The sequence below is a fragment of the Pieris brassicae genome, chromosome 1, assembly GCF_905147105.1.
Source record: "Pieris brassicae chromosome 1, ilPieBrab1.1, whole genome shotgun sequence".
NCBI classification, from domain to species: domain Eukaryota; kingdom Metazoa; phylum Arthropoda; class Insecta; order Lepidoptera; family Pieridae; genus Pieris; species Pieris brassicae.
This window is the reverse complement of record NC_059665.1, coordinates 21,822,839-21,843,411: the sequence shown is the minus strand read 5'-3', so window position 1 is coordinate 21,843,411 and position 20,573 is coordinate 21,822,839. Positions and strand designations below refer to the sequence as shown.

Here is a 20,573-nt window from a genome sequence, read left to right as displayed (position 1 = left end):
AAAATGTTTTATTATTCCTTTATCAATGGTATATTATTTTATAAAATACGCTGAATGGTATATATTAAGTGCAGTGAATACCCACCCCACCCACACCACGTGTGTTTATTGGTATAATTCCCAGACACGTCTAACAGACCTAATGTGAGACCTGTGTGTATAGAATAAACTAATACTATACATAAAATCAGTTTTATTGCATTCCTTTAACTGTAACAAGCTTTTATCTCTTTCTGTCAAATTGTGTTTTTCCTGTGATGAACAGAGCCAGATAAGTTCTTCAATTTAAGGAATATGTTTTATGGATGATTATTAATCATTTTTAATTATATTTATGTTTGCTATAGAATCAAGTTTACGGGCACGGAGACAGTCCGTTTCAGTTTCAGTTTTATCTTCTTAACTCAATTCAATGTCAACATAGTTGTGTACCACGTAATTTCAAGTTTGCGACGGCTACATCGAAATTGACAGGGGTGGATCTACTTAAGGGCTTTTGGGCCCGGGGCCCCATGGATACAAAGGGCCCCTGGCTACTGAAAAATATAGGCGATATCTTTAATTTAAAAAAAAATTCAATCCCTGATCAATCAACTTATGTACGATTTGCGTCTTTCGAACATAACGGGGAATTCCCGTATTGTATGAGTATATTATGCGTATAAACGATTCTAAAGAAACCCTAACTAGTTTCAGTACTGCTTAATATAACATTTCATATATTTTATCCTTTATTCTCTTTAGAATTGTTTTTCTTTTAAAAATTATGTCAGAACTTCGTGGCGAGTTGACTTCATACAACAGCATAATGCCTGGGGAGTTCGATTCCCGCTACGAAAATTGAAATTATCGTTTATCGGAAATTTTCATAGCCTCTGGTAAGTTGAAACACCTTTTCTTAATAGATTTATTTCCAACACACAAATATACAGTATTAACAATATAATTAACCTACATGGGTCACAAACAGAACATTTAAAAAATGTGTGCTCTTCCGTGGACAATCGATTCGCGCAGATTCGCGATCCTTAATTAAATTGAAATTTAAACTTTATTAACCTGAGATATAAAAAATGTTTAGTTGAGTTATAAACATTATTAAAATGAAATATAAACTTAATTAAATTAAAATATAAACTTTATTAACCTGAGATATACTTTATTAAATTGAGATATAAACTTTATTAACCTAAGATATAAACTTTATTAAATTGTGATATAAACTTTATTACATTATGATATAAACTTTATTACATTGAGATATAAACTTTATTACATTGAGATATAAACTTTATTAAATTGAGATATAAACTTTATTAAATATAGATATAAACTTTATTAAATTGAGATATATAAACTTTATGACATTGATGTGCGAGCCTTGGCACGTATTCGCAGGCGTATAAAATAACATTTTTTAATCACATCTTTGACAGCGAAGATGACGAACCTATATTCTAGCGTACTTACTACAAGCAACTTATAACCAACGCCGCGGTATTTAATACGTTTATTTAGTGTGACAATTTGATATGAAAGCCGCAGCTGATTACTGTAATCAAAATAATTATAAAATTGTGTTTCAAATTATCGAGTTTAACTAACAATGCCTTCTAACAAGTTCAGTTGAAAATAAGGCACTAATGAAAGCATTATGTCAATTTTGACATAATTGCAGGAAACATTAACTGCAAATTTAGCCTTGGTCATCGTGTCTCTTGTAAAACTAGTTATATAAGCAAAATCTTGTAAACCTGCTGTTTTTGAGGCCACTTTACCGGGGTAATTGTTACTATTATCACTTCTGGTCTGTTTTTTTGCTGGGCACGAGAAAGCAATTGCCAATATACTGTCTGCTAAATGCTTGAGCGGTAGAACAGAGCACATGGACTTCCAGGATTACTATTTGTGACAGGTTGAGGAAGACTCAGATATTAATCTAAGTTGATTTTAGTAGAACTTTCAGCAGGATACATCTATGGTGTAAGTGAATGAATAAATACAATACAAATAAAACTTATCTCGCGGTTCGGTTCGAAGCTCTTAGACATCAAAATATTTTCATGACTATTTAGAGAATCTATGAGGTTTTTATTGGTTACACGTAGTATTGGGCAGTGCATAACGATTGTATTATTAAAATTATCAAGTTTATAGTATCGTCATCATTGTGGCATCGTTTTTCGAGCGACTTTTAAAAGAAGTCTTACAAAACCTGTTTTTTACATTTATCACTTTTCAATAATTAAATAACTTCATTGAATCTTAAATCTAAGTTTGCAGTATGTGAGTGCTATTTATATAAGCCGGTCAAAGTTCTTTCTATTTATTCTTTATAAGGGTAAATTGTGCTATGTTCAACCCTGAGGTAGAACAGTGTTTGCCTAGTGGCTTGAGAGTACGACGCTCATCCCTGAGGTCGTAGGTTCGATCCCCGGCTGTGCAATAATGGATTTTCTTTCTATATATGCATTTAACATTAGCTCGAACGGTGAAGGAAAACATCGTGAGGAAACCGGCTTGCCTTAGACCCAAAAAGTCGACGGCGTGTCTTAGGCACAGAAGGCTGATCACCTACTTGCCAATTAGATTAACAAATGATCATGAAACAGATACAGAAATCTGAGGCCTAGACCTAAAAAGATTGTCGCCATTGATTTATCTTATTTTTTATTCAACCCTGACCTGTGTGAGGACTTTGGTGGTGTTGAGGAATTAACTTTTTATTTATTACTAATACGTGCACTTACGAATTTAAGTCATGAGAAATGAAACAGATAAAATTGACAATGATTAAACTGGCGTGTCATAGTTCAAAAAGTCAACTTGTATCTTGTAACCTATTTTAGTAATATTAACTTGCGTTGCCTAAAGTAACGAAGAAGATCGTCAAGAAATATAACGAGACATTCGCAAGCTGGTCTTCGTACCACAGTGTGTAACTGTGAGAGCTTTAAGTTTAATTTCATATGAGATTATCGCTGTCCTAACAATACTGCTTCTGATCCATTACAACAAACCGCATTGGTTTCAAACTATTACGGATATTAAAAAAACTGTTTTTATTCAAAGATCATATCACATGTGCCAATCTATTCAATCTTTCTCAAAACACTTCGTCTAAACACCTATATTTAGTATCTCTACTAGTAATGTAAGTAGTTATATAATTGCAGTGACAACAATGGTTCAGGCGGAACTAATAACGGCTAGATATAATCGGACGCATTATTTATAGCAGTTATCTACGTACATTTTGGACTTCAGCTAACAGTAGGTATATGAAAAAAAAATTGGTAACGATAAAGAAAAACTTAAGAGACCTTTTCCCGTTTCAGGGAGGGAACGGGTGATGAATAGGAATAGGCCGACAAAGAAGGCTTTGTAACATACAAGAAAATTTGTAAAGTAAATTTATTAACTTCCAAAATTATGTTGTAACTAATACAATAGAATATTATGAAAAAATCCTATTGATAACAAATGCCACCATCATCATCAATATATATGATGGGCTATACAGTCGCTTGTGGGCCGGGCCTTAGCCTTCTTAAGTGCACTTCGCCATCGCAATCTATCCAGTGCTTCGCGCTTTGAACCCCTATTGTTTCGAAGTCCTTGACTACTGCATCCCACCAACGCAGCCTCTACTGGGTTTTCTCTCGCAACCGGGTTGTGAGTTCAGTAAGGACCTTGGGGTTCTGTGCCGGCATCCGGTGCACATGTACCACTTGAGCCTGTTGTTATGAATTGGACGATGTTAGCGTTGTCAAGGATGTTATCTCTCTCTCTTTAATCGGCAGCTCATGTCTAAGCGTCGTGGTCAGCAACGTAGCATTTAGGGCGGACTATCTGCTTCCATAGGTTTCTGTTCGACGCCTCTCTTGTACAGTTAACACAGATAGTGTACAGTCACTTGATCAGTCGATCTGGTTGGTGAACGGTCACGTGATCATTTGCCTTCCATGTTACCAACCACGATCAGTTAGCTGATGTTATGAAGTTCTTCATTGTAGCGAATACGTCAAACACCGTCGTCGGAAACATTTTTCGAAGACATGCTATACACATAAATTTAAAGTAAAAATCCATACGATAACATATGAATCAACCTATATTCTATAACATCCTCCATCCATTCATCCCGGCCGTTTAAGGCCGGCAACGCACTCGCGAGCCCTCTGGCATTGAGAGTGTCCATGGGCGGCGGTATCACTTAACATCAGGTGAGCCTCCTGCCCGTTTGCCCCCTATTTTATAAAAAAAAAAAAAAAAAAATCCCCCGTCCTCCATGGAAGTCTTACATAAACGTGAACGTACGTAACGTAAAAGTGCTAAAGCCGCACCTTACTAAGTGTTAAGTTAATTGATGGTATGCTATAATTGTTTCGGGTTGTCAGCTGCTGACAGGAAATATAGGATTTATTTTTCAAAAAATAATAAAGATACAGAATTGTATCTACGAGTTTATGTTATCGTGATAAAGGTGCACAAAAGTGCATTCTATTCCATAACTCTAATAGCCAGGTGGGACGGATTTCAGACACCACAGCGGTCACGAAGTCAGACCGAGAACTATCAGCTACAATATATTGCAACTGCCCAACACTAAATGTATCTCATAAATATTGCGTTCTTTGTTTCTAATTTTCCCTTTCACTGTTTACGAATGTTTTTAATTATTTTGCTTAGTTATTTGTAAGCCTTATGTAGTTTTGCGCTTCTTTCGCCCACTTTATCTACTTTTAATTTTTTCTCTAAGTGCAAGCAACACTCCCTTTCATTGAATCTCTGTATATTTGCAATAAAGTGTTTATACTTATATCATATACATTGCAAACTAAATTATAATAAGCCAGGTCCCTGGTTTTTGTATACTGTTTTAGGTGAATGAGGATGTCCGAGTTAATAATAGCAAATGTTCTGACTAGATAGTTACGTGTTTTTGAAATGTCATGTAAGTATTATACGATATCCTAGAACGTTCACTTCCGCAACTAGTTATTGTTCATGTGTGATGTAAAATTCACACAATAAAATATCTTTGAGAGACAAATTATCAGTTTGAAGGATACAGTATATATTTTTAGACTACAGAAGTCCAAACATTTTTTGGAATAAAAAATTTGCAGATACAAGATTTTTATTAAAAACTACATATTTAAAAACCATATTCCATAGTTTTTTACGTTTAATATGTCATACATAAGAATATCACAATTTGATTTACTCATCGTGCTTATAAGACTTATTTTTTATATGTTTGAGTATTTTAGCGATTTTATTACCATTTATTATCAACTCGAGTGTTAATCTCTTTTGTATTACTCTTAACAGATTAAAACGCGTAATATGACAGAAGTCAAGTGCTCTTTAGATCTGTTCAAGAAGAAATTTATACCGTGAATGATAAAATAAAAACAATCTTAGGATCAATTATCAAAAATAAAACATTAATAAAATGCATAAAATATTTTTAAATTTGGATTGTAAAGGCTTGTTGAAGAAGGACTAGTCTTAATTAATATGTAAATCATCAAAACACATTTAACTGAATATAATTGGGAATGTATATCCATTTCTGTCTATAATATTTTATACATACGAAATGAGCATAAATCAAAACTTACACCAATATAGCGAAACATTTACAAAGACTAAGCCGAATCCAATAGAATGAAACTATATTTAGTTTTAATTGGAGCACTAATTAGGATTATTTATTTAATATTTTCAGTACAATACTTAGCTGTGCTACAGAGCTATGAGATCCTTATAATGGGTTGCACCTGTGCTTATTTACCACCAGCTAAGTTCAGCTTCAGCTCCATAATGGAATCCGCTCTGCCGGCCTTACATCCGATAGTTGCTGCTGGGTCTGACAGATGTAAGTAACCTTGATTCAAGTATTGTAGAATAAAATTTACTCGTTCTGTATTTGCTACTTTTCAACCCCTATTACAATTTGTTTTATGTAACTTGGCAATTACACATACATTTGGCATATGTTTAACGATAATTTTCTAATAAATTTTTAAAAAGTTAGGTAATTTTGAAGGAAATTATTCTTATATTAAATATCAAAAATTATTTACAAGATATAATGTAATAATATTTATATCCCAGTATACATTTCCGGATTTTAGACATTATCGGAAATATTTTCTGTCAAGAAACTATGTCTTACAAATAATTTTGATAATTGCGTTATGTATACTTAGATTCTCTCTTCATTAAAGGTCTTCATATACATAAGTTTTGATTGAAAGTAGTGATTTGTAATAATTGTTCAATTTGAACGGTAAAATATCTCCGATTAGGATTGTTCTACATCAGGGTAGTCGTAGTCCATGCTTATAACACCAGAACCCTCTGTAACTTCCAGTAGCGATACCGACAGATCTTGAACACAATTATTAGCAACCGCACCGATCCCAAAGTTGCGACATAAACCCTACGCTATTATAAATTACATAGTACGGAGGAAGTTGATAAAAATGAGATAAAAATATACGTCAAACTGAAACTGAAAATAACTTTATTTATATAGCTAAACAAGTAAACTTCTGATTGTCAACAGAAAAGATTTTAAATTGACTCTAAATTAAGTCAAGGGCGTAGAGCGGGCAAGAAACTCTCTGACACTCATTTTAATCGCTAAGTTTTGAGTCATTCAAATTATTTGAACTGGAGCAAATCAATCCCAAGGAGTAGGATCATTTAAATATTCGTCAAAGCTATAAAAAGCTTTATTGAATAATTTAAGTTTAACGAGAGCTTTGAATTTATTCAATGATAATTGTCTAATTTCGTTCCAATTTCCATATAAGGAGTGGTTTATCTTCTGGAGCCTGGTAAATCGTGCGCTTAGGTTAGTTCACTTATATGTAATATACTAGTGAAAGTCACCAATTGTTTTAAAATCACTTACATTTTTGTGTACAGAAAACAAGGCTTGAAAGTGAAACTCAAAATAACTTTATTCATAACAAAACTACCGTTCATAAGAACGTTAGAAAATAAGTTAAATTAATTGTAAGTTTACATTTACTACCAGTTCGCAATTCAAGGGCGTAGAGCAGGCAAGATGAACTGGCAAGAAACTTTCCGCCACTCAATCAATAATATATTGACCAGATAGTGTCCTTAAATAAAATTCCTTAAAGTCTCGAAGCAATCCCTACGGAACTTTTGCTACACAAATTTAATTCAAACCAATGTAATATTATAAAAATATTTTCAGGTGAATCCGTGAAAAACATACTTGGCGTTACATACGAGCAGATGCAACAGAAAAACTTAAGCTTATTTAACGAAAAATTAAACATTGATTTCATAACAAAAAATGGTAATATAAAGTACAATTTCAAATCTAACCGATTACAAAGATTGCTGAGAACAAGACATGTCATTATTTTAATACACGGTTATCTGGAATCGTCTAATGGTGAAATGGTTAATGCGATAGCACCAGAGTTGTTGAAACATAATATTAAACTATTTGCCTTAGACGCGAGTGATGTTATAAGCTTCGAGTACTTTAGGTCGTCGACATATGTGCGTTTCATGGGAGAAATGCTGGGCAGGCTGTTGAGTGATGTAATCAAAAGTGAGTATATTTACAGCAATACAATACACATATTACTACTATTAATATTAGATCCTCATGAGTACCTGTCCTTACAGGACAATATTATAACGTGATGTTTATCAGACCATAAAGCAATATGATTATAGTATTGTCTTTCGTAGCTTTTACACATTGAAAGAATACATTTTTTTAAACCGGATTAAAGCGATTTGTATTATTATAAACTTATAATTATTAACATACATTTATTATTTTTCCGACCGTCACCGTGACCACGCACGCTGTAAAGCACGCGAAATGGTTTGAATGGAATTCGGTTAAAATAATTTGTTTTCTTTCAACAATATGATTGTATAGCTCTGTAATGTAAATGGTAAACTAGTTCTAAACAAACTGTAAGGTCAGGAAAATTTACAATATTTATTAATTCCTTATTTCCTATTTTTATACTAATACAATAGAAAACTTATTAATATAAAAATTAAACTAAAAACATAATCCTTTTTTAATTATTATATATAATGCAATTCTTGTAAATTCTGCCACTGTGCAACTCAATATTTCCGTCTCGCATGCAATAACATTTAGGTTGTGCAAGACACGCATAATGACGCTTCTCAGAGTAAATTTGTACGCGTTCGTAAATATATTATTAACAGATAATGTTCCACATAAATAGCTCTTTAACAGACAATAGTGATACGTTTGTACATTTCTGCTCTGTAATGTATATTAAACTAATTCTAGGCAGTCAAGTAATTCCTTAAGACCAGGTTAAAATTGTTAATCTTTTTAACAACAAATAAAACCTAATTTTAATGCTTTCATACCTAAGTTACTCACTTCCCTACCATGAAATACTGACTTAAGACCAAGTTAAAATTGTTAATCTTTTTAACAACAAATAAAACCTAATTTTAATGCTTTCATACCTAAGTTACTCACTTCCCTACCATGAAATACTGACTTAAGACCAAGTTAAAATTGTTAATCTTTTTAACAACAAATAAAACCTAATTTTAATGCTTTCATACCTAAGTTACTCACTTTCCTACCATGAAATACTGACTTAAGACCAAGTTAAAATTGTTAATCTTTTTAAGAACAAATAAAAGCTAATTTTAATGCTTTCATACCTAAGTTACTCACTTCCCTACCATGAAATACTGACTTAAGACCAAATTAAAATTGTTAATCTTTTTAACAACAAATAAAACCTAATTTTAATGCTTTCATACCTAAGTTACTCACTTCCCTACCATGAAATACTGACTTAAGACCAAGTTAAAATTGTTAATCTTTTAAACAACAAATAAAACCTAATTTTAATGCTTTCATACCTAAGTTACTCACTTCCCTACCATGAAATACTGACTTAAGACCAAGTTAAAATTGTTAATCTTTTTAACAACAAATAAAACCTAATTTTAATGCTTTCATACCTAAGTTACTCACTTCCCTACCATGAAATACTGACTTAAGACCAAGTTAAAATTGTTAATCTTTTTAACAACAAATAAAACCTAATTTTAATGCTTTCATACCTAAGTTACTCACTTCCCTACCATGAAATACTGACTTGCCTCTTTAGATAAGTGGAGCACGGACCATATCCATAAACGGTATATGTTATTGTCATCAAATAGGTAGCCTAACGTACGTAGCTATAGAACGCTCGATTCAATTGTACGACGAAATTTGTCTCTAGTTTTGTTGGTAAATGAGGTTTCTAATTGAGATTATTGACATTTTGATAACGACATTCGACGTAGTAATTTAGTAACGAAAATTTGATTAATTCAAATAAATATTTTGCTGACTAATTTACTACTTATTACTACAATCATTCTTTAAAATAAACTCTATATTTGAACGTACTTAGTAAGTACATGAAAATCGTCGTTTAAGTACAATTGTTAGTTGCCATTGACAATTATGCAAACTCCATTAATTTCATCAATGAGGTGCTTTAACTCCTGGGTGATTTTTGTAGAAGGAATTTTGAAACTTTAGCAAATTTTAAACCTTACGAATTCGATATATGACACAAACAAAAATACTGGGTCGGAAGGCAATAGCTCCTGTCGATATTTATGTTCAGGGAGACCGAAAAGACATTTAAAAAAAGAATTTATTTATTTATGTCTTTACAATTTGAAATCTACTACAAGACTGATCTAAATCTAAATAATACGAATACAATAATTAACTTTCAAATAAACTATAGTCGGCGAAATCGCTGAGTGCAACGTCAGCGTCAACTCCTCCGTCCTTCAGAGAGAAGCTGATTTTACAGCTTCCACCAGTATCCTCACTGGTAGGCGAGATCTTCCGTGCGTTCTTGGTGCATCTGCTTGATAACTTTTTATATACTTTCCATGATACTGCACATATCAGTAACAGATAGAGGATGATAGTTGTCCAGCTTGGAGTTGCCATCATCTTAGGCCAGTCGTTGATGTCACCCTGCTTCTCCAGATCTTCAGCCTTGTCCAGTAGTTGCTGAACGTTATCTAATTCCAGATCTTGCAATTTTACTTGATACCGCACGACATCCACAGGACTTGTTTTTGGGGCAATGGTATTATTTCATCTAAATCTAATTTCGTGACATGTGACTGTAGCGTCATGTTCGCAACTTCTGCGCGACAATCTTCTGTTACGGTTATAAGATGGATTCCCGATGCACGATGGTAAGATGTATTGGTCCCACATTGTGTTCTTACGATCTCTTCTCGTTTAAGTACGACCAGCCACGTGTTGTCCCGCCTTTTTTGGATCTTGCTGTCACCTTGTACCATCTTAACACGGCTGCAGTTGGCATTCTTGTGTTTTATGAGGTTGACGATGCAATCTTCTGATTTTGTGAAGGATTTCATTTGCAGAGACTCGCAGAGATGAACGCTCTCGGTGATCGACTTGCAGCTGTTGTCGAGGTATGCGTTGTGTTGTATGTTGTCATCGCTTCCAAGTGCAAAGAATTTGGATTTGGGTATAATGGTGAGGTACTCGGTATCAGGGATAGAATATAAATGAATTAGGTCATATATACTTTTATCAATAGAAGGTATTTGTAAAATAAATGTTAATTAGTGCTTAGTACTATACGCTTTTACTGTTATTGACCTTTCTAGTTCTCTTATATTTCCTATATTTAAATCTGTAAATGGTTTCTACACACATGCTAAATTAAAAATATCTATTTGTTTCATTATCCGCCCTTGTTTAAGCAAAAGGATTCCCGGATTGTTGTTGACGGGATTAAGGATTACGTCACCTCTTGAACAGAGCATGATTGCTCCTGCGATGAGGATCCTGGAACAAGGTGGGGCCTTCTAAGGAGTTTATAATGAACTCTAATCGACTTAGAATTAGGATGACTACCTATTACCTCGGCTACATTATTAGGGTGGAGGTGAATAATTTTATACGGACCTTTAAATACGGGTTTAGTTTTGTCGTTCCTTGCTGTTTTCGCCACCTGTTTATATACGATTTCACCTACCTTGAATACGATGTCTACAGCTTGCTTATTACGCCTGGCTATTACCTGTTCTTTATTTGTTGACATTAGGGCAGTAACAGATTGCTGTATAGCTTCTGCGTTTGCCTTATGCTTTAGGACATAATCTTGATAAAATTCCTTCGGAAAGTGCAGCTCCAATGGGTTACGTGAAGTTGTGTGACCAAATAATAACTCGTGTGGTGAATAACCGGTTGCCGAGTGAATAGCGTTGTTGTAAGCTATTATGGCATATTTCATAATTAACTGAATTGGGTCGTCTTTATTAATCATACGCTGAATTCTAACTATTTCAGCTATAGTTGAATGGAAACGTTCTATTGGTGAGTTCGAGTTAGGGTTATACGGGGTTGTAAAATGAATGTTAATATCATGTAGAGTGCAAATTTCCTTAATTACGTCATTATCGAAATTATTATCTGAGTCTGTTGTAATTTTATGCGGGAGTCCTAAAACAGAGAAAACTTGTAATAATGCTTCGGCTACGTGTATACTACTGCATGCATTTAACGGAACTGCCTGTGCGAATTTTGAAAAATTATCTATTATAGTGAGAAAGGTACCTCCTCCTGCTGAATATAAGTCCATAAATAAATGTTCCCAGGGCTAATGAGGTGTTTCAGTAACTGCTAAAGGGGGTCTTAAAGGGTTTCTTTCATACTTCGCTTTCAAACAAATGTCACATTGGTTAATATACCTTTGAATAGTAAGTAACATGTTAGGCCAATGATAATTTATGTGCAATTGCTTAAGTGTTTCCTGTATACCGCGGTGTACTGTCTTACCTTCATGATACTTCCTAATCAATGCTTCCTGTTCGTTCTTATTCTCAACTAGCGTAACGCGCGTGGTACATCTAATAAGTTTTGGGCCTCGATTATTAAATGTGGTACAATAAACTTTACAAAATTTTGGGTACAATTCATTGTTATAAAAATAACAGTGGAATATGCGATCTGCAATGGTGTGCTCTTTAAGAAACCGAATTATTTCCTGTCCTGTGTTATTTACGGGAATAAAAACGTCTTTATTAACAGTGCGTCGGTTGGTCGACCTATCTTCTACTCTGTAAGTGGTACCTGGGGTTGACCTAATATGAAATTGTTTTAGTTGCCTATCGATTGCGTCAGATAAAATAGGGATACCGTTATTTTCATTATCTGGTTGGGTATTATTAGTACTAACTAATTCTACCTCACTTAGTTGATTTTCATCTATAGCTGATTCTGCAATTGAGGGGCTCTGTGGATCTAGGTGTACGTCTGGTTCTAAGTTATCATCTTGTCTACTCGGGCCTGCCATCGGTTCGTCATCAGTCAGTCTGTCATTTTGTTGTGTTATACGGACATTTTAAAATATTCGACCAATTAATTCATCGTCTTCATTATCGTCAAGGTTTACTGCAAGTGACTCAATGCTGTGATGAAATATCTTGACTCGAGATAGTGCGTCTGCGTTAGTGTTTTGCAGTCCCTTCTTATAAACAACATTAAAGTCATACTCCGCCAATTTCAGTCGCCAGCGCGTCAACTTTGAATTAGGATCTTTTAGCGACATCAACCATGTAAGGGGTCTGTGATCAGTATAAATTGTGAACTTACGTCCAGAAGATATAGGGTCTAAAATATTTTATTGCCCACACTATCGCTAAAAGCTCTTTTTCAATAGGGGAATAACGCGACTCTGAGTCTGATAAAGTACGCGACGCATAAGCTACGGGTTTATCAGATCCTACTCTACTCTGAGATAACACAGCGCCTAGAGCAAAATCAGATGCGTCAGTTGTCAATATGAACGGTTGGTCAAAGTCGGGGTACTGCAATATCGGATCGTTAGTAAGTATTTGTTTACACTTGTCAAGCAAGATCAAGAGTAGTAAAGTATTGAGCACGTCCTAATCTGTCAAGTATGTCGTGTATGTTAGGTAAGGGATATTTGTCTTGAATTGTCCGGTCGTTAAGTCGTCTGTAGTCTATTACTAGTCTCCATTTAACTTTACCAGATGCGTCCGGTTTCTTAGGTACGGTATTTTGGATGTTGATTTTCACTACCTCCGATCTTCCTCTCCCTCGTGAAAATCCGGGTTGTATTCGGCTTCCTCTTGACAAGAATTTGGCTCGACATCGCTTTCGTCCTGTAGACTATTGTAACAATTATAACATGTACCTTGGAACTCCGGGTCCGAATTATAAGGGTTATTCTCAGTATAAAATACCTCTTCAATTAAATATGGTGGTTTTTGGGGTTTTGACACTGACCGCATGGTGACATCCGAATTTTTATGTGCATGATGACCCTGTTGAGGAATATTGAGTGGTTTACGGAAGTTTCCAGAGCTTCTACCTCCTTGTTGGTTCTTCCATGGGAGTAACGACTTAACTAGCTGTTGCCGTTGTTCTGGGGTCATATTGTTCTCTTGAGGTACATAGTTATCAGGTCTAAATTGAGGATGTGTGGGTGGATGATGTAGTCGAGATGGGAAGGGTAACCTGTTGTTATGTGAATGTTGAGGAAAGTTCGGTTCCTTTTGCCTAAACGTACCGTTATAGAATGTCGAAGGGCCCGGCTTGTTAAGAGCAAGTCGCGCTTCTTCCTATCTAGCTGCCACTATCGCCATTTCTAGTGTATCTGGTTTCGCTATTCTAACGCCTAATGAAACATGGAAATCTAGATTATTAACATACTGTTCAATTACCATTTCCTCGTAATAACCTTTATTAGCATGGTTTCCTATAGATAACAGGGTGTCCAGTAACTCACGAAGTCGTTTGCCAAAGGACTCGGCGTTCTCATTTTTTAATTTACGCGATCTCGTATGCTCCTGCATTACGTGAATTTCGTTGCGAGGTTCGCCCAAGCGACGAATAAGAGCTGTCTTTATATTATTCCACGTATCTAAGTTAGTCTCATAGGCGTTTGCCTCTACAGCCGCACCGCTCAACTTACTTTTTATTACGCTAAGCAATGTGGGATGGTTCCTCCCCGCGACTTCTATTTGTTCGAGAACATCTTCTACCTCTCTAATATAAAAATTAAGTAATTTCTTAGTTCCGTCATATTTGGGAATAAGATCTATCAAAATTTTAAAATGCGGTGAATCTAATAGCGACATATTTTGAATTTAATTATATGAATTAATAAAGTTATAAAATATAACAATTTCTATGTACATCCGCTTGCACTTAACAATACGCGTAACGTGACGCTAAGGAATGTCCGTCCGATGTGAGAACAAGACAATAGCCTATTGTTAAAATGTTAAAGTTTTAAACCGATTTTAGGTTTCCGCGTGGATCTCGGTGACCGCCCTTGATGAGGTTCCTTTGGATTGCAGTAACGCGACTAGGGAGTCGCCGTTTACCAGGGGACTTTGAAGAGTTTGATTCGCGGTTTTCCTAGTTAAACGTGCAATCCTACCGACTGCGCCAGTTATGTTCAGGCAGACCGAAAAGACATTAAAAAAAAATTATTTATTTATATGTCTTTACAATTTGAAATCTACTACAAGACTGATCTAAATCTAAATAATACGAATACAACAATTAACTTTCAAATAAACTATAGTCGGCGAAGTCGCTGATTGCAACGTCAGCGATTACCAAGGGTTATGCCTTGGTAACTCGATACATAACAATTTTTTTTTGTGTGAGGCTGTACAGAGAAGAGCAATTATAAATTATAATACAACAGTTTCAGAACAAGGTGCGTGACTATGTCAATGTACCACAGTATTTTAAAATTAAAAGTATTGACAAGAAGGATATAGTCCTAAATACAGCGAAACGGTTTACCTTAACTCACTTCAACAGGCTATATAATCATGTGAATGCTGAAGCTATCCAACTTCTTGATACAACAGGAAAAAGGCGCCTAAAGAGAACTAAACTTTTTAAGTTAATAAACCTTGTGTAGTGAATATAAGTGCGGTATCTCGAACAAATGAACATAGTGTCAACATTATAGAACACTAGGACTGTTAACCTAACCTTATTTAAAGTTCGCTAGTATTGTAGAAAATCTTATTAGCCATAATTATTTCATAGACTAGATTGTAATTCATGTAAATTCTCACACTCTTTTTTGAGGTTTTTTAAAACTACGTATTTTTTTTATGTTATATGATAAAAATAATAACATAAAAAAACCTGTAAAAGTTCTTGAAATTTATCAACATCAAAAGCATGTGTTTCATATAAGGGTTACTTATACGTCTAAACCTTCCCGTTTGGCTATTTCAGGTGGCCAAAACTCCACCAAAATTCACCTTATTGGACATAGCCTTGGGGCACATGTTGCAGCAGTGGCCGGTCAGCAAGTGTACCGTAATGCAGGCCAAAAGTTAAACAGAATAACTGGCCTAGATCCTGCTGGACCTTGCTTCAGTAACGTCAGTCTTGACAGCAGATTGGACGCCTTAGATGCTGATTTTGTTGACGTTATCCATACAAATGCTGGAATCCTTGGACTGAACGAACCTGTAGGTAAATGATTCTGATATTATTATTGTGATAATCTGTCCGTCCCTTAGACGAATAATAACTACATAGCAGCTACACTAAGAAACCGTTTAATATAGGTTACTAACGTAATTTATTTAATACTTTGTACAGAACAAAGTGTAATATTTCTATGGGCTTTGTATTTCTAGCTGACCGAGTTTGACGAGTGTTTTAGTGGATTCGAGAATAGTTCAGATTATTAACAACTAGCTTTTTTCTACTGTTTTTTGATGTTTGGAATTTTGTATGTAAGATGTGTGTACAGTGTAAATTTTCTAATTTTCTTCCTGTCTTATTTTCAGGTCACAAGGACTTTTACCCAAATAATGGAATGAGCCAGCCCGGCTGTATTTTATCCACGTGTGATCACAGTAGAGCTTGGGAACTGTTTGCAGAATCTATAAATAGACCGGACAGTTTTCCTGGTTAGCAATCGTGTTTCCCAGACCCATATTTTTTTTTAAAATAATAAACATAGCCGCCGCACCTTACAGAGCTGATAATCTTGAAAAGCCTTTCTAACACAAAGTTAAGAGTTATCGACAAGCGTTTAAGAAAACTATCAAATTTTTCACGCAATTTATTTTTTTATTTATATCTTGCAGCACCTTATTTTAATAAACTATACAAAGTAATTTTTAATTTGCTGAAAAACTCTAGAATTAGGCCCTGGACACAATGATCGTGAACTAACCTAATACGGAATATTAAAAAAAATATTGCAAAGAAGATAAAATTATTTCGTTTTAGCAAGAAAATGCGGAAACTGGACGTTATATCAAAGTGGTGTTTGCACTGGAAAGGAAATGTCATTTATGGGATATAAATCTGAAAGAGGCAGTTTAGGAATATACTACCTTTCCACTTCACCATCATCACCCTTCGGTTTGGGAACTTTAAAATAGTTTTGTTATTTAGTTTTAAAATATACCATATCTAGTGTAGAGATGTTTATTTATTACAAGTAAAACAGAAAATTGTACATGATGTTCCAACGCTTATATGAATATTTGGAGTTTGCGTGGGTTGCTCTTGTGAATAGTATTTTTTTTATTTTGATGTATTTGAAGTCAATACACTTTCATTTCCATGTATTCCCAAAACTTAACTTGGATTTCTGTATGACACTCGCTCCTACAGTGAAGGATACCCTCGTGGGGATATCGGCATGCCTCAGACTCGAATAATGCACGGCCTGAGTTAGGCAGACTGATCACTCACTTGTCTATAAGAAAAAATAAAATGAAACAATGCATTCAATAATTCTATAAATAAAGTATAGAATCCAATAAAACGCAAATCAAAAAGTACGTTTCAAAATCAACAGAATCGAAACAAAAAGGGCATTGAAACTCATAAATACTTTTGAAACTCGTTTATTTATGGCCAGCATTTCGCAAAAGTTTCACATTTTCCTTTTTATTTACTTTAAAGGGCATCTCTGGAAACATTTACGAATTCTTCAAACTTTTCAATAGAAATGTATTTATATATTGGTTGGGAAATCCCAAATAAAGCAATGGAATGAAACAATACTAAAATTGCGTTATTTAAAGTTGGTGCGAATTTTTTCATACGCTTTTCGATTAACTGATTTTGTCTATTGATAAAAAACGATATTTGGAAGATGGCCGGAATTAATTCACTAATGCAGTCTGTGCGAGTCTTTGATTAACACATTTAGGATACCTTAGGTGCTAATCTAACACTATACCTTAATGATAATGACAGCCTTGCCGAATGGCATTAAAACCGCCATTTCAGGTGTCGGCAAACATCTGCCGCACTGTAGAATCTCGGCAAGGCCAGTTACAACCTGAACGTGTTCTATTGAACACGGAGCATATTCAACACGTGAGAATAAAGCGGGACTATAAACTGCACGAGTAAAATGACAATTTACCTCCAACAGAATAACTTTGACATCTGACACTTGACGTAGCTGTGTTGTAAACGTAACAAAAAAGATAATTTAGCACTACAGCGACCTCAATACCTCACAAACCCTTCTATACTATAAAGAAAATTTAATTTATTTATTTTCAACGATGACACGGTATAGATGATATGGTTAGTCCATGTGGTATTCTAGGTTCTATTTCCAGTGAAACGCCTTTCTAATTATATATATTATATTTATCTAAGGGAAGCTTAAAAATTGTAATATAAATCAGCCGTCTAATTGTCTCCTGTAATTTGGTAATAATTATTATTATTATTTTTTTTTTATTTTATATACATTTGTCTTTACTACGACATCATGGAACATTACAATCTAGCCTAATTTAAGACTAATAAGTAATTTAAGTCTAACCTAATTTACTAAAAAGGATTGTAAAGTAAGTGTCCAATAACGCTACTTATAGTCTCTATTAAAGGGAAGACACTCTGTTCTTGTGTTTTTATTTTTTCATTCACTGTTTAGCACTTAATATTAAAGTACACTAACACTAATTCACTAGTTCAAATGGTTTTATCCTTTTCAATCTTCTCACTAGGTCAGTGGTATCAAGGAGTTGAATAGCCTCGACATTCACGTGATGGTGGAGCCTATGTTCGTGTGCTCCAGCAGCCTTTTTTATTAATGTGGTGACGTCCTCTACATTAAGGTCCCGATGGAGGTCGTAATTGCGAATGTACCAGGGAGCATTGACTATTCCCCTGAGCACTTTGTTTTGGAATCGTTGGATTACTTGGATATTACTGGTACAGCCCCACAGCTGGCAACCATAAGTCCATACAGGTGTCAGGACTTGTTTGTAAATCAATAATTTATTTTGTACTGATAACGTGGAATGCCTTCCGAGCAACCAGTACAATTTAGAGTAACGGAGATCCAACTCTTCGCGTTTCTTTTTAATATGGACCTTCCATCGGAGTTTGGTGTCTAGCGTCATACCTAGGTACTTAGCTGAATTTTGGAACGGCACTTTGACGTTATCAATATATACTGACAGGTAATTTGATGTTTTGTTGGAAAAGTTTATGTGAACTGATTTAGACTGATTTAGTTTTATCCGCCATTTTTTGGTCCACAAGCCAACAATATTTATGGCTTTTTGTAATTTTACTACCGCTTCCTTTTCAGTAGTCGCCGTAGACATGATAGCAGTATCATCGGCAAAGGTCGCGATAACGTTATCTTTTAGATCAGGAATATCGCATGTGTATAAGAGGTACAGGACCGGACCTAATACACTCCCTTGCGGCACCCCAGCTTTTATTTATTTTAGTTCTGAATAATCATCATCTTGTCGTACTCTAAACATTCTTTGTGTTAAATATGACTCAAGGATATTTGAAAATTGACGAGGCAGTAATTTCCTTAATTTATGAACAAGTCCTCGATGCCACACTTTATCAAATGCTTGCAGACTTTTTGTTCTTCTAGTGCTTTTTCAATATTATTTGTGATTCTATGAACTTGCTCTATGGTAGAATGTTTTTCTCTAAAACCGAATTGGTAATCTGGTATGAGCTGCTTTTTGACAATAATTGGGTTAAGACGTTTGAGAAAGATTTTCTCAAATAGCTTTGCTATAACAGGTAACAGTGAGATTGGCCTGTAAGACGTGACTTCGTGTGAAGGTTTTCCTGGCTTGGGAATCATTATAACTTCCGCAACTTTCCACATATTGGGAACATATTGAAGTCGAAATGAGGCATTAATTAAGGTTGTCAATTTAACTACGGCTTTACGGGGGAGATGCTGAAGGACTTCACCCGTAATTAGATCAAAACCTGGTGCCTTCTTTTTAGTTAGACATTTAATTTCACTTAAAACCTCTTTTGGTGTGACTAGACGGATGTTCAGCTCTTCTGACGTTATTTCTTCGAAGTTAAGTAAATCTTCTTCATCGATTTGAAATATATTTTCTAGATGATCAGCAAACCTCTTAACTTTTTGTATGTTACTTGCAGCCCAATTCCCATTAGACTCTCGTAAGGGAGGAATATGTGTTGTAGGTTTTTTGATATTTCTTATCGCTTTCCAGATGGAGTAATCGGTGGAACCATCAGAAGTTAATTGGTTTAGGTATCTCTTTATTGAAGTATCTTTATGTATTTTAATCTCTCTCCTCAGTTGTTTAGTGAGGTAATTCAGATGTTTTTTGTCTTCTGGACATCTTGTGGAATGCCACCTTTTTCTTTGGGTTCGTTTTGTCTTTATCAAATTTTTAATCTCTTCTGGGAAGTAGTTGTTTTATACCTTTTTCTTAATTTTTGGAGTATTACTCCAAGCAGCTTGTTGGATGTTCTTTGTAAATCTATTGACTTCTAAATCTAATTGTTCCTCAGTCTTTAAAGGTACTCTAAGGTCTACCATATTGACAAGATAAATTTTGAAGCTGTCCCAGTCCGTATGCGTGTTCACGAGAGATGGATTCAGTTTTCGCTTTATAGGGTCTTCGCCAATTGTGAGTAAGATTGGTGAGTGATCTGAGTTCATATCATAGGCTTCCTCTATTTGGAGAACATTTGGTGATACTTCTCTAAATATGAAGAAATCTATAAGATCTGGTATTTTATTCTTGTCTGTTGGCCAGTATGTGGGCCTTCCTGTGGAAATTGCATCACATCTCAAATTTTTCATAGCATTGAACAGTTCTTTTCCTTTGGTCGATATTAATCTTGATCCCCAGTAGGTATGTTTTGCATTGAAGTCGCCTCCCAACACAAATCTATTTCCAAGACTTTCTAGCAGGGTTTTGTACTGGTCGTACTTAAGTGCATGTCTTGGTGGGCAGTAAATAGATGATATTGTTAATGGATACCGCTTCATTGATAGGCTCACAGCCACAGCCTGTATATGCTCTTTTTCATATTTAAAGACCTCATGGTGTTTTAAGCTATCCTTTATTATAACTGTACTTCCCCCACTGGATTTGGGTTTGGATTTGGGTGAAGGGCATGGTAGGCATTATATCCTTTAAATTGAATGTATGACTCCCTGGTAAAA

General features: G+C 34.8%; 1 protein-coding gene across 1 annotated transcript; it reads left to right on the top strand.

The window, feature by feature from the left end:
• The first annotated feature begins 5,778 nt into the window (after window positions 1-5,778).
• On the top strand, window positions 5,779-16,518 carry LOC123706754 (pancreatic lipase-related protein 3-like). Its single transcript, XM_045656151.1, has 5 exons — window positions 5,779-5,887; window positions 7,244-7,609; window positions 15,353-15,595; window positions 15,916-16,038; window positions 16,364-16,518. The coding sequence occupies exons 1-5, from the start codon at window positions 5,779-5,781 to the stop codon at window positions 16,516-16,518; spliced, it is 996 nt and encodes a 331-aa protein (XP_045512107.1).
• Window positions 16,519-20,573: the final 4,055 nt, after the last annotated feature.